Source organism: Salmo salar, chromosome 24, assembly GCF_965601325.2.
Source record: "Salmo salar chromosome 24, fSalSal1, whole genome shotgun sequence".
Classification (NCBI taxonomy): Eukaryota; Metazoa; Chordata; class Actinopteri; order Salmoniformes; family Salmonidae; genus Salmo; species Salmo salar.
The window spans coordinates 15,756,367-15,770,169 of record NC_138314.1 but is presented as its reverse complement, the minus strand read 5'-3'; the positions used below and the strand labels follow the sequence as shown (position 1 = coordinate 15,770,169).

Sequence of the window (13,803 nt, the reverse complement as noted above, 5' to 3'; positions counted from 1 at the left end):
GGAGCACCTTGCCATAAGGCAAAAGTGATAACTAAGTGGCTCGGGGAACAAAACATCAATATTTTGGGTCCATGGCCAGGAAACTCCCCAGACCTTAATCCCATTGAGAACTTGTGGTCAATCCTCAAGAGGCGGGTGGACAAACAAAAACCCACAAATTCTGACAAACTCCAAGCATTGATTATGCAAGAATGGGCTGCCATCAGTCAGGATGTGGCCCAGAAGTTAATTGACAGCATGCCAGGGCAGATTGCAGAGGTCTTGAAAAAGAAGGGTCAACACTACAAATTTTGACTCTGCATCAACTTCATGTAATTGTCAATAAAAGCCTTTGACAATTATGAAATGCTTGTAATTATACTTCAGTATTCCATAGTATCATCTGACAAAAATATCTAGACACTGAAGTAGCAAACTTTGTGAAAATTAATATTTGTGTCATTCTCAAAACTTTTGGCCACGACTGTACACAAACGTGTGTTCAGAGGAAACGAAATGCTAAACAATAGAACTATACACTTTCTAACATTGAGTTGCACTGCACCAGAGCTCAGTAAGCAAGATTCTCCTTCTGGAATGTTTCACTCACTATGGAGAGGAGATCAGCCTTTCCTGTGAAACCTCCAGCACCCTCTGCCCTGTGGGTCATGGCTGCAGATAGATCAGAGAGAGATAAGGGGCTCACAGAGTGGGGCTTGGAGCACACCCATCCATCCATCCAGCACAGTAATGAACAAAGCCCAAACTAAAACCAGGAAAATGGGGTAATATTCCGCTATGTGGGCCAACGTGTATTAACCCATGCTCCAGATCAGTAGACTGGGGGAGATGGTTAAACCATCACAGTTTCTATGGTCCATATCACATACTGAGCAATTTTATTACACACCCTATTACAATGTTTCAAATGTATCCTTCCTTCTCCTAGTAGATGGTAGCTTCAACAATTATACATGGATAAAATATTATTTATTAAGTGTTACATAAAATTAAAAAATAAATAAATTAAAAAACAGAAAAATTAAACTATTTACATGAGATTAAAAACATTTACAAAAAAAGAAAACCGTACAATATACACATGGAATTGCCATCAAAGTGTCAGAGCTGAATAGACAAAATATTAGAAATACTGTTCGCTGAATAAAAGAGGTGAAGCACACAATCGAGATTATCACATTGGGCATGAATCTAATTGTAATGTCAGTCTCTTCCAGCATCTACAGCTTTCATATATTTCACTTTCAGGAACTTTACCCAAACATCAGTGTGCCTTAGGACAGCAGGGTGATGAGGCCATTCAGAAACTTAGTCCTGTCCTCCATCTTTAGCTCAATGACTGCAAAGGGAAAACACAGGTAAGGATGTGTGTGTCTGTTTGCATGGGGAAATGGTTAACACCTGATGATGTAATGATTACACAATTAAGAATGACTTGAGGCATCTGATGAGATCCAAAATCAAGTGTGTTAAAAAAAAAGTAAAGAAAAAGTGTACAGCTAACAGGTTCCATCTGTAATGTGTCATGTCTGCCCTCTTGTGGCCAATATATACAATGACAAGAACATTTTACTTCTAGAGGTGTCCAAGTGGTTGTGGAGAGTTCTGGAGCTGGTGCTCTCTGCTGCCTTCTCAAACGCACGGCCAATGAAACTATTGGAGGGGGAGAGGGGGAGAGAAATTAGAGGCAGAGCAAATGAAAGGAAACAAATTACAATGGTCATTTTTGGTTTTCCCACAAAACACAACCAAGAACATTCAAGTGCTGTAATCTTGCACACGACCGACACACGTTATGGACTCACTTCTTCTTGTCGGATGTCTCAGACTCAGGTGGGATGCCCAGAACGATGACAGTTCCCTTCAACATCCATGGGAGCAGCTATGACCAAGGGCAGTAGCTTACAGCGCTTACTCCTTGTCTTTGAACAGGCATAGGCAGACATAAGCAAGAGCGATGCAAAGGACCATCTAAAAACAAAATGTTCTTTTGAAACTAATTGAAGACAAGGAGTAATAGAGCTAGACGGGGTCTTGGACAATGGGTAGGTGAAACAGTGAGGAACTCACGGAGCGTACGAAGGCTTTAAGCAGGTACTTGCAGAGCAGAGTCAAAGCCATGGGCTTGGAGAACAGCTTCACATCAGGAGGGCCCTGCACAGAGATGGAGAGGAGCATCTCACTCACGCACGCGCACCTCCAAGAGGTAGCAGTAGAGGAAGGGTCCCTGTGACAGTATGAGGTTGGTGCAGATGCAGGTCAGTACAGTCTGTTGGATGGCTTTCAGCTTCTTCTTAGCCAGGTCAATGGCACCATGGAGACGCTCCAGGTTACTCCTACAGACAGGAGAGATATCAGGATGGGATCATTCCAACACCTAGGGTGCATTCATTAGCGCACAGCATAGCAAAACGTTTTGCAATGAAAATTAGATTCTATTGGACAAATTCAAGTAGGTCCTCTCCCGTCTCATCCCGTTTGTATGGAGATAGATTTCTATTGAAATGTTTAATATATCCTTTTTATATATCCTTTCTATAATACCTCTAGCATCGGCACCATGCAATGCACCCTGGATAGAAAATGTGCTGGACTCTGCGTTAAAATTACAAATTTCTCAAAGTAGGAATATCGCAAAAATGTATCAATGGCTCATTCGAGAGAAGACATCCTCCTCAGTTATGACATCAGTCAGTATTGAAATCTGACATGTACGATAGACGTTTTCGCAATCTAAAAGTCGTATTATATTAACTTCCAGTGTAGTGAGAGCAACCATCACGGTGCCACTTCATACTGGGCAGGATTTCTGCCTGCTTGAACGCCAATAACTCAAATACACATGAAAACATGAAAAGACCCAGAGAAATCGATAGAACAAAAACAATACATTCAAGATGGGTGAACCTTTCGTTTAATGATATGGCATCCAGATGTATTTGTTTTATATTCGTGTGTGTGTGCGTGCATGGATGCACATGTGTGTGTACCTGGAGAGGAAGTCAAGGGCCTTGATGAAGTTGTCACCAGGGCTCTCATCCTTCTCAGTGTTCTCCAGCAGGGCGACAGCAGCGTGCACCACATCATTGGCCAGGAAACGATTCTCGAAGCCAAAGTGAACGCCGAACGTTTTGATACGGATGTCTGTCATAGTGAAGGAACAGTGATAAAAGCATTTAAAATGATGGTTATTGGCTATATTAAGAGAGGAGAATATTGTATTCATCATATACAGAGTCAGACGGAGGAACCCAGAGTCATTGATACTGGGGATTATTTACAGATTCAGGTAACTGGCAAAATGAATTGACCACCACCATAAAGTGTCTTTAATAGGCACTGGGCCACCACGTGCCAGAACAGCTTCAATGCACCTTGGCATGGATTCTACAAGTGTCTGGAACTCTATTGGAGATGTGACACCATTCTTCCACGACAAATTCCATAATTTGGTGTTATGTTGATGGAAAATGCTGTCTCAGGCTCCGCTCCAGAATCTCCCATAAGCGTTCAATTGGGTTGAGGTCTGGTAACTGGGACGGCCATGGCATATGGTTTACATCATTTTCATGCTCATCAAACCAATCAGTGACTACTCGTGTCCTGTGGAGAGGCATTGTCATCCTAAGGGGACATAGCTATGGTAGCCAAAATAATGGTCTGCACAGGACTTTTATACATGCCCTAAGCATGGGTTGTTAACTGCTTAATTAACTCAGGAACCACACCCGTGTGGAAGCACCTGCTTTTAATACACTTTGTATCCCTCATTTACTCAAGTGTTTCCATATATTGATGCACAAGAACAGACACTCTTACCTGTATTTGCTGGACGATTTCTTCTATGACTTCTCGCAGATTCTCTTTGATTGACATGTCCATGGAGTTGGAACTTCTGCTTCACCTGCTTCAGGGGCAGGCTGGAAAACACAAACAGAAAGAATCTTTAATAATCCTTCAAACAACCCATTATCATCAATAAATCAAATGACAAACTGCTGCTCATTACTCTTGATGAAGTGACATTTGTCCTTCAGAGGCCACTGACTAATTGATTAGTAAATTATACTCAAGAATTTGAGTCCTGCATGTCCCTAGAGTGATCATTTGCTAATTTGAAAGATGATTCTAGTTGACAGTCAACTTGGGGATCGCATACCCCATGTCAGCAAAGAACTCTTGGAGTTTCCTCTGGTCGTGCATGGACCAGAGCTTGAAGTTGCAGGAGGTGTAAGAGGAGTTACATATACTCTCATACAGAGACCAGTGTTGGTACAGGGCCAGACACAGACTGAGACAGTGTTTCAAGGGGTTAACACACAAAGAATGCAGGACAGAGAGCAGAGGGTGACAAGCAGGACAGCATACACACAGCCAGCCACAAAGATGTGGCAACGCTTAAGGTGTCAGCATACAGTGCATTCGGAAAGTATCCAGACCTTCACTTTTTCCACATTGTTATGTTAGCCTTATAAAATGTTTCTCAATCTACACATAATAGCCCATAACGACAAAGCCACAACATGTTTAGACATTTTAGCAAATGTGAAATGAAAAACAGGAAATATCTTATTTACATAAGTATTCAGACCCTTTGCTATGAGACTCAATTGAGCTCAGGTGCATTCTGTTTCCATTGATCATCCTTGAGATGTTTCTACAACTTGGAGTCCACCTATGGTAAATTAAATTGATTGGACATGATTTGGAAAGGCACACACGTCTAAATAAGGTCCCACAGTTGACAGAGCAAAAACCAAGCCATGCGGTAGAGATGGGAGAACTTTCCAGAAGGACAACCATCTCTGCCAGCACTCCACCAATCAAGCTTTTAAATGGTAGTGGTCAGATGGGCCTTTAACAGAGGAGTGGTTTCCACGAGAGCCCGCTTGGAGTTTGTCAAAAGGCACCTAAAGGACTCTGACCATGAGAAACAAGATTCTCAGGTTTGATGAAACCAAGATTGAACTCTTTGGTCTGAATGCCATGAGTCACAGCTGGAAGAAACCAGGCACAGCTCATCACCTGGCCAATACCATCCCTACGGTGAAGCATGATGGCAGCATCATGCTGTGGGAATGTTTTTCAGCGGCAGGGATTGGAAGACTTGTCAGGATTAAGGGAAAGCTGAACGGAGCAAAGTACAGAGAGATCCTTGATGAAAACCTGCTCCAGAGTGCTCAGGACCTCAGACTGGGGCAAAGGTTCACCTTCCAACAGGATAACAACCCTTAGCACATAGCCAAGACAATGCAGGAGTCGCTTCGGGACAAGTTTCTGAATGTCCTCGAGTGGCCCAGATGTCTGTTTTTAATAAATTTGCAAAAATGTCTAAACCTGTTTTTGCTTTGTCATTATGGGGTATTATGTGTATATTGATGGGGGGGAACAATTTAATCAATTTTTGAGAACTAAGAGATATCTGTGACATTGTGTTGTGTGACAAAACTGAACATTTTAAAGTGGCCTACACAAGGTGCACAATCATCCTCTTGATATGGTACACCTGTCAAGTGGATGGATTATTTTGGCAAAGGAGAAATGCTCACTAATAAGTATGTAAACAAATTTTTGCATGTATGGAACAATGGGGATTTTTTATTTTATTTCAGCTCATTAAAACAGGGGATAAACACTTTACATGTTATGTTTATATTTTTGTTCAATATATATTAAATTACACATGGTCAGCGTCTTTAGGTGCCATTTGGCAAACTCCAAGCGAGCGGTCATGTGCCTTTTAGTGAGGAGTGGCTTCCGTCTGACCACTCTACCATAAAGGCATGATTAGTGGTGCTGCAGAGATGGTTGTCCTTCTGGAAGTTTCTCCCATCTCCAGAGGAACTCTAGAGCTCTGTCAGAGTGACCATTGGGTTCTTGGTCACCTCCCTGACCAAGGCCATTCTCCCCCAATTGCTCAGTTTGGCTGGGTGGCCAGCTATAGGAAGAGTCTTGTTGGTTCAAACTTCTTCCAATTAAGAATGATAGAAGCCGCGCTGTTCTTGGGGACCTTCAATGCTGCAGAAACGTTTTGGTACACCTCCCCAGATCTGTGCCTCAACACAACCCTGTCTCGGAGCACTACGGACAATTTCTTCAACCTTATAGCTTGGTTTTTGCTCTGACATGGACAGGTGTGTGCCTTTCCACATCATGTCCAATCAATTGAATGTACTACAGGCTGACTCCAATCAAGTTGTAGAAACATGTCAAGGATGATCAAGGGAAACAGGATGCACCTGAGCTCAATTTCGATTCTCATCGCAAAGGGTCTGAATACTTATGTAAATAAGGGAAAGGTTTTTAAAATATCCAAATTTGTGATCTTTGGTTCCAACCGCCATGTCTTTGTGAGACGCAGAGTAGGTGAACTGATGATCTCTGCATGTGTGGTTCCCACCCTGAAGCATGGAGGTGTAATGGTGCTTTGCTGGTGACACTCAGTGATTTATTTAGAATTCAAGGCACTCTTAACCAGCATGGCTACCACAGCATTCTGCAGCAATACACCATCCCATCTGGTTTGCGCTTACGGGACTATCATTTGTTATTCAACAGGACAATGACCCAACACACCTCCAGGCTGTGGAAGGGCTATTTGACCAAGAAGGAGAGTGATGAGTGCTGCATCAGATGACTTGGCTTCCACAATCACCTGACCTCAACCCAATTGAGACGGTTTGGGATGAGTTTGACAGCAGAGTGAAGGAAAAGCAGCCAACAAGTGCTCAGCATATGTGGGAACTTCAAGACTTCTGGAAAAGCATTCCAGGTGAAGCAGGTTGAAAGAATGCCAAGTGTGTAAAGCTGTCAAGACAAAGGGTGGCTACTTTGAATTATCTAAAATATATTTTGATTTGTTTAACACTTTTTTGGTTACTACATGATTCCATGTGTTATTTCATAGTTTTGATGTCTTCGCCATTATTCTACAATATAGAAAATAGTAGAAATAAAGAAAACCCCTTGAATGCGTAGGTGTGTCCAAACATTTGACTGGTACTGTGAGGATTAGATAGAGATGACCCAGTTTCAACATAATCAATATATAAATCACTGAAGTCCCAAGGTATCCATATTGCTCATAGTCAAACAGGATCTCGTGTCTGAAATGAAAATGTTTCAAGTCCCAATCTGCACATCATTACTGTTTAAATCTTAAAACTCTAAAGAACCATCACCTTCATGCCTCCCACTCTCTCTATCCTTCTCTCCACTGCCCCCTAAAACATGGGAACATGTTGGTATAAATAGCAACATATCACTTCAATATGATCGGCTTTGTCCACCATTTGTGGAATCATCATTGTCATACACATAAATCAAATTACACTGGGCAGATTTTTTAATAAGAACCAGAAATATGAGAAAGATCCACCTTGAGGCTCAAAGGGTTATTTACATAGAGGTGGGAGGGGATCAATAGAGGGTATTTGTCATAACTTCTGTGACATCAATATGGTAATACAGCATCGTATCGTCTCCGTTTCCCAGAAGGCACTGAGCCTCCGTCGCTCTTATTCCCAGAGTCCTCGCTGCCTTACTCTTCATCGTGGAAGATGTCCTCATAAGAGGGCACTCCAAGGTCATCATCCTGCTTTATTGTCAGCTTCACCTTGGGGAGGGGGGGGGGGGGGGGGGGGGGGGGGGAATTGTGAGAGATTGGGTTCAGAACACTGGTTGATGGTGGTTATGCCATCTGGACAACAACTTCTTTGCTCTTTATCATCTCAAGGGTAGTATCCTCAAAGACTTTTCTCCTGTGAAGTCACACAACTGCTGCCAAAGTCAAGCAACCACTTGTGAAGGACTAGCCAAAACTTAGACCTCTATTAGTAATTTAATAATAATAAAAAGGTCTAATTGTATTCCAATAGCAAATGTTTGAGAACTCACAATCAAATTACTACCTGTGTAGTGGTACGTGTTCCACTTTGGAATGTATATCCACAGTCAGTAGACAGTTCTTAAAAAGCCCTCCCTGTCATGACCACGCAGTGCACAAGAAACTATTAAATCCAATCGTTAGATGCTACCGCCGCCCTCCAAATCAAACATGCATTCCATGTTGTGTTCTCGCTTTGCGTGCAAGCCTGTCTGTTTCTCACACTTGTTTGTCCTAGCTAATCAGCCTTGCAATATAGGAGCCATGATGCCGCAGACAAGTAGTAGAATGGGGCATGCAAACACTGACATCAATGTTTTGGTTTTTTGGGGGGGGGGGGTAGCGTCAACAATTGGATTTAATTATTTCCCAGGCACAACAAGGCGATGCAAAGAACGCATTACGAATCGAAACTGTCCACCAAAGAGCCACAGACAAACGGTGGTAAATAAGTGGGCTAGTGTTATACGGCTAGACATAGAATATAATCTCGGTCTAGAAGCTGGGCTAGTAAAGGACCAGTGTACCCTAAATAACAGACCTTGACTATGTCCCAAATGGCACCCTATTCTCCACATAGTGCACTACTTTTGCACTTTTTTCCAAGAAAAAGGTGTCATTTGGGAGATAGACATTGACTGCTCACCTGGGTGTCCTTGTAGACATTGACTACATCCACAGGTCTGTGTGTGTCACAGATGAAGTAGATGGAGTCTTCCTCTGGCTGCAGGGTTTCCAGGAGATCATCATTGGCTCCACAGTTGATCAGGACAAAATAGTGGAACTGAAATTAGAGCAAATTACACACCTGTCATGGATGTTTGTGTTCTTGATAGTCATGTTTGACACCATAAGATGAACTCCAGGGCTATCAGGACTGGACAGGAGTCTCACACTACCTGCTCCTTGTGCTCTACTAAGGTTGTACCAAGGTCTTGCCACCCTGTCACTGGCACCAAGGTGTACTGGACCTGGTCACAGTGAAACAGTGCCTGGGTAGAGGGTGGTGTAAGAATCAATCAGAATACATTTGAATTACACAACTATGCAGCAGAACAGTTGACAAAAACTGTGCAACTATGTCAGATAGTTAACTTATTTGATAGCAAACGAAAGGGCTCTTCATTTACCTGTAATATCTTACAGGCGCAGAGCGCATCGATATCCGATGACACCAGGAGAGCAATTCTCTGAAAACAATGTAATCGAGGAACATAACAATACTCAAGTCACAGAAGCTTGTAAAAGTAACATCGTATTCACTTGTTGCAAAATAGCAGGCAAATTAGCGTTAGTCCGACTGAAAAATAGTCATTTCCTCTCTATTGTTAGTTAAGTTAAGTTAACTAATTATAGTAGTCAACGTTATCTAACTAGTTAGCGTGCAGGAAGCTAATATCAGTTTCAGAAGCTCTCACCTGGTTGACAACGATGTCGTAGAATTCCTTTCTTATGTCCGTAATAAATATGTAATACTATTTTCGTGAGGTTGCATAAAATATAGCTATTTGTCCTTGAGCTCTCCTTGAGGAAATGTGGCGCCAAATTCGCACGTAAGGTGACGAAATTTAAACAGCCAATAAAACTCCACTTTGTAGAGTTTGTGTAAAACTGAACAATAGAAATTGCATGCTGGTAGGTATCTATCCATCCAGCTCTTTGAGTCAATCGCGTAGGATGTGATCTTGTTTTGTGGATTATGATTGGTGTTCATGCTTTGTTTTGTGAATTTCGTCACTTCCTGCTGTCATCGTGGCTAAGCGGAAAACAACATTGGAGTTTCAGCCAGCAGTCAGCAGCCTGTTTGCTGGAGCAGTAATAAGCTATTTAATAGAAGAAGAATAACAAATAAGCTATTTATTATTAGCTTTATTCAATACATTTTGATATATAACGTTTGGAGTACAGTAGCACACATCATGGTAAGTACTCAATAACATTGGTTTTGACTGTTGCTTATGTCAAATAGTACCTACACTAACAACATCGCATTCGAAATTCACTCGCTAAGTTAACTACCGTTAGCGAGTAGGAAATAGGTAACGGTAGCTAGCTCGCTAGCAAGCCATTTAACTCAAGTAATACAGTGTCTCTATGCGATTTAAGACTAAATTAATATCTACCTTGCTTGGATACTTTACTACTTTACTTGTGAGTCGTACTGCTTTGAAAAGTCGTTATAGGGTGTCACTTGTCAGTAAGTTTTAAATTACGCAGGCTAGCTAGTAGCTATGAAGATGTTTGAAATTGAAATTAAAGATTGTTTTTTTAAATAAATCAGTGTAAGTTAGCTGCAGTAACCAGCTGGCTAACTGTCTCAAAATAGCTTATTTTAACCTAACATCACTGTCTAATTGTTTTTCGAAATATATGTCACAGTTTTCCTTCAACATGTTTGATCACCCGATCCCACGGGCTTTCCAAAACCGCTTCTCCACTCAATACCGCTGCTACTCTGTGTCCATGCTGGCGGGTCCCAACGACCGGTCGGATGTGGAGAAAGGAGGAAAAAGTAAGTAATCTATGTGATGGCTGTTCTATAAATTATACATTCGAATATATCGTAACTATACAAGGAATGTATGGAGTTTAACACCTATGCTTTGCACCAGTTCCCCATACACAAGTGAAAGATTGCAGTTACCCTCATCATACTGTCAATGTAATATTTATTATCCTGCTCTAAGTGTTCTTCAGTGCTCATATCACTGTAATGTTTTCTCCTTATAGTTATAATGCCACCATCAGCACTTGATCAACTAAGTAAGTATACACTTCCTACATTATCCAGATTTAAACTCTAATCTACAAATGCCATTTACCCAGCAGAAGTTGTTGTTTTTTACCCTTCACTCTTTTCCCCCAAAGGCAGACTTAACATTACCTACCCCATGTTGTTCAAACTGACCAACAAGAACTCAGACAGAATGACACACTGTGGTGTCTTGGAGTTTGTAGCAGATGAGGGTATTTGTTACCTGCCACACTGGGTGAGCAGGGTTGTTTTATTTCAACACATATATTTTTTTATAAACTGGTGAGGTTTTAATAAACATATTCATAGCCCCTGGCATATATCTAGTGCCATATTTCAGTTTTCTATCAAAGGATGCTTTAAATTAGGGACACACAGTGTATGTTTATAAGTCACGCTCATTAAATCTTTGCTCACATATAGCCAGCTCTCTGTGGTCATGACCCTTTTTATGTAGTGTGTCTGTAGTGACATGGCTGTTTGTGTGTTTCGCTGTAGATGATGCAGAATCTCCTGCTGGAGGAAGGGGGCCTGGTCCAGGTGGAGAGCGTTAACCTCATGGTGGCAACATACTCCAAGTTCCAGCCTCAGAGCCCAGACTTCCTGGATATCACTAACCCCAAAGCAGTGTAGGTACAGTTATAGACTTATCTCTCTGCACATTTAAGTGCCATTGAAAATAGACACAAAAACTACTCTGAAATTATTCTCACATTCTCCTTCTCTGTCTCATAGGTTGGAAAATGCCTTGAGAAACTTTGCCTGCTTAACCACAGGAGATGTTATTGCAATTAACTACAATGAAAAGGTAACTATTTAAAGTTATTGGTATGATGACTGGGTTACAAGGCAAAACTGTAATGGAATTTGACTTTCCAGCAGAATGTTGCTTCTAAATTTAAGGTGTGGCATACAGTTGTGCCTGACCTGTATTATCTTTCTAACATCTGTTTTTTCTCTCTATACTGATTTCAGATCTATGAACTGCGAGTGATGGAGACTAAGCCAGACAAGGCAGTATCTATCATTGAATGTGATATGAATGTAAGATCCTCTGTACTGTCTATCGTACCATAAATGGAGACACAACACTGTAGCTTAGATTATGGTACCGAATAGCTCTACCTCACTCAGCCATACATGTTGTTGTCTCTCAGGTGGACTTTGATGCTCCGCTGGGTTACAAAGAACCAGAGAGACGTTACAAAGCACCAGAGGAGCCCACAGTAAGAACCACACATATTTAATATTTCTAATCTGGTCTCAGTGTTTATACTGTATGTTTGGATGAACTCTAATCACTCCTCACAACAGGAAGAGGAAGGAGACCCCAGCACTTGGACTGACATGGACATGAGATTCAGAGTGAGTTTGCTTATATTTTTCTTACTTACTGCAGTTTATACACATACTGTATGGTTCACTTTCATTTATTTGTATCTCATACATAGTCATTCGCAATTTAACACATGAATGAATCTATGAATACTTATTCTCTCTATAGGCCTTCACTGGTTCAGGCAATCGTCTGGATGGCAAAAAGAAAGGCATTGAGCCTAGCCCCGTCCCCATCGATCCCAGTGACATTAAAAGGTTGGGAGCTATGACCAGTCTAAAACCAATCCCTAGCCCTTTCCCCATATCCTGTCACTTTTGTATTTGCAGATCAGATCTGCATATCTCCCTGAATGTACATGTGACTAGGGTTGCAAAATTCTGGGAACTTTTAAAGTTCCTGGAATTTTGCAACCCTACATGTGACATGCTATGATGACATCAGCTCTGATCTTAACCTTTAACCCCTCTCTGTCCCCATACAGAGGGATTCCTAACTACGAGTACAAGGTCGGAAGGATCACCTTCATCAGAAACTCCAGGCCTCAGCCCAGGAAAACAACAGAGGATGTAAGTACGATGGTCAAAAAAGTAACATGTAATAAACCGCTCAATCCCTTCCCTGCAAAACTGAAATTCAGAAAGGCATAAAAGCCATATTTAGACGGTTCAAATTGGATGTGCCAAATTTAAATGCATTAAGCTAAAGCTGGTCTTATTTACAGGAGGATTCAGAATTCATCGCCTTTTCTGGTGAGGGACAGTCACTACGCAAGAAAGGTGGCAGAAAGCCTTGAGGCACTACAGTATTCAACTGCAGAGACTGACTGACTTACTGTAGACTCTACATACCCACACACCCATCATAAGAAACCAATAAAAGCAAGTCATGAAAAGAGCTGGGTTAATTTTTCTGTCCCTTAGCAGGAATCAGCAAGGTTTTACTTTCCTTTGATGATATTGTAACGATCTTGTCTATGGTCAGCATGTTAAAAGCTCTTCTAAAAAACAGAATGCTATTCGGAGGTTAGTCAGTGGAGACTTCTGCGGGGAGAACGGCTCACAATAATGGCTGGAACGGAGCGAATGGAATTGCATCAAACCATGTCTTTGATGTATTTGATACCATTCAACTTGTTCCGTTCTAGCCATTACCGTCGTCCCCAATTATGGTGCCACCAACCTCCTGTGGTTAGAGTACAGGGTTGCTGGTCTGAGCCCAGCCAAGCCAGCTACCCTTTCCTTTTGCTACAATATGATGAATATAAACATTTTTCTACCTTGTTTTCTCATAATGGGATTACCCTTGTTGATGATGAAGTGGGTTAGATTTTTCTTTGAATATGTATCAAATTAATTAGGAAATGCTTCTGACATTGGAACCTGTTGAACTCGAACTTTGAGAGTGATGAGTGGCAGAGGCGGATAAGAGCCATTTCCTTTGTTTACTTATCAACTCTGAAATAAAGTACAGCGTTTTGAATAAAGTGCACTCTGTATAAATCTCTGTTAATTTTTCTCTTTAAATAATTGTGTGTGGAATGATTTTAATATTTTGGTTTATAGAGCCCAAAGTCAATGTGTATCAGCAGGTATTGAAATGGCTACATATTGTAATTCATACGTGTGTAAAAAAGCACAGTAAAGGGATAGAACAACGTAAACATAAATGTAAAAAAAAATATTTGTATACTTCTGCAAATATCAGCTTCTTGTTCTCGAGTTCATTCATTACCGGAAGTGGGTGGGTGGGACTCCTGCTTTTTTAGATTTTCCATTAGTTACCACAGCCACAAAGTCATCGTACTTTTTTTAATGAAAACAAAAA

At 41.3% G+C, this 13,803-nt stretch overlaps 1 protein-coding gene and 1 pseudogene across 2 annotated transcripts; one reads left to right on the top strand and one right to left on the bottom strand.

Moving 5' to 3' along the window:
- Positions 1 to 1,186: 1,186 nt before the first annotated feature.
- On the bottom strand, positions 1,187 to 9,806 carry LOC106584926 (cell division control protein 45 homolog; annotated as a pseudogene). Its single transcript, XR_014382603.1, has 14 exons — positions 9,792 to 9,806; positions 9,304 to 9,360; positions 9,016 to 9,075; positions 8,785 to 8,877; positions 8,532 to 8,669; positions 7,469 to 7,615; positions 4,160 to 4,212; positions 3,820 to 3,920; positions 2,991 to 3,144; positions 2,198 to 2,336; positions 2,071 to 2,154; positions 1,806 to 1,922; positions 1,574 to 1,653; positions 1,187 to 1,339 (listed from the first exon to the last, which is right to left on the bottom strand). The product of XR_014382603.1 is annotated as a cell division control protein 45 homolog (transcript).
- On the top strand, positions 9,646 to 13,478 carry LOC106585051 (ubiquitin recognition factor in ER-associated degradation protein 1). Its single transcript, XM_014170807.3, has 12 exons — positions 9,646 to 9,807; positions 10,265 to 10,397; positions 10,616 to 10,648; positions 10,754 to 10,875; positions 11,139 to 11,269; positions 11,376 to 11,448; positions 11,616 to 11,684; positions 11,798 to 11,866; positions 11,955 to 12,005; positions 12,145 to 12,233; positions 12,461 to 12,545; positions 12,701 to 13,478. The coding sequence occupies exons 1-12, from the start codon at positions 9,805 to 9,807 to the stop codon at positions 12,770 to 12,772; spliced, it is 930 nt and encodes a 309-aa protein (XP_014026282.1). The 5' UTR covers positions 9,646 to 9,804; the 3' UTR covers positions 12,773 to 13,478.
- Positions 13,479 to 13,803: the final 325 nt, after the last annotated feature.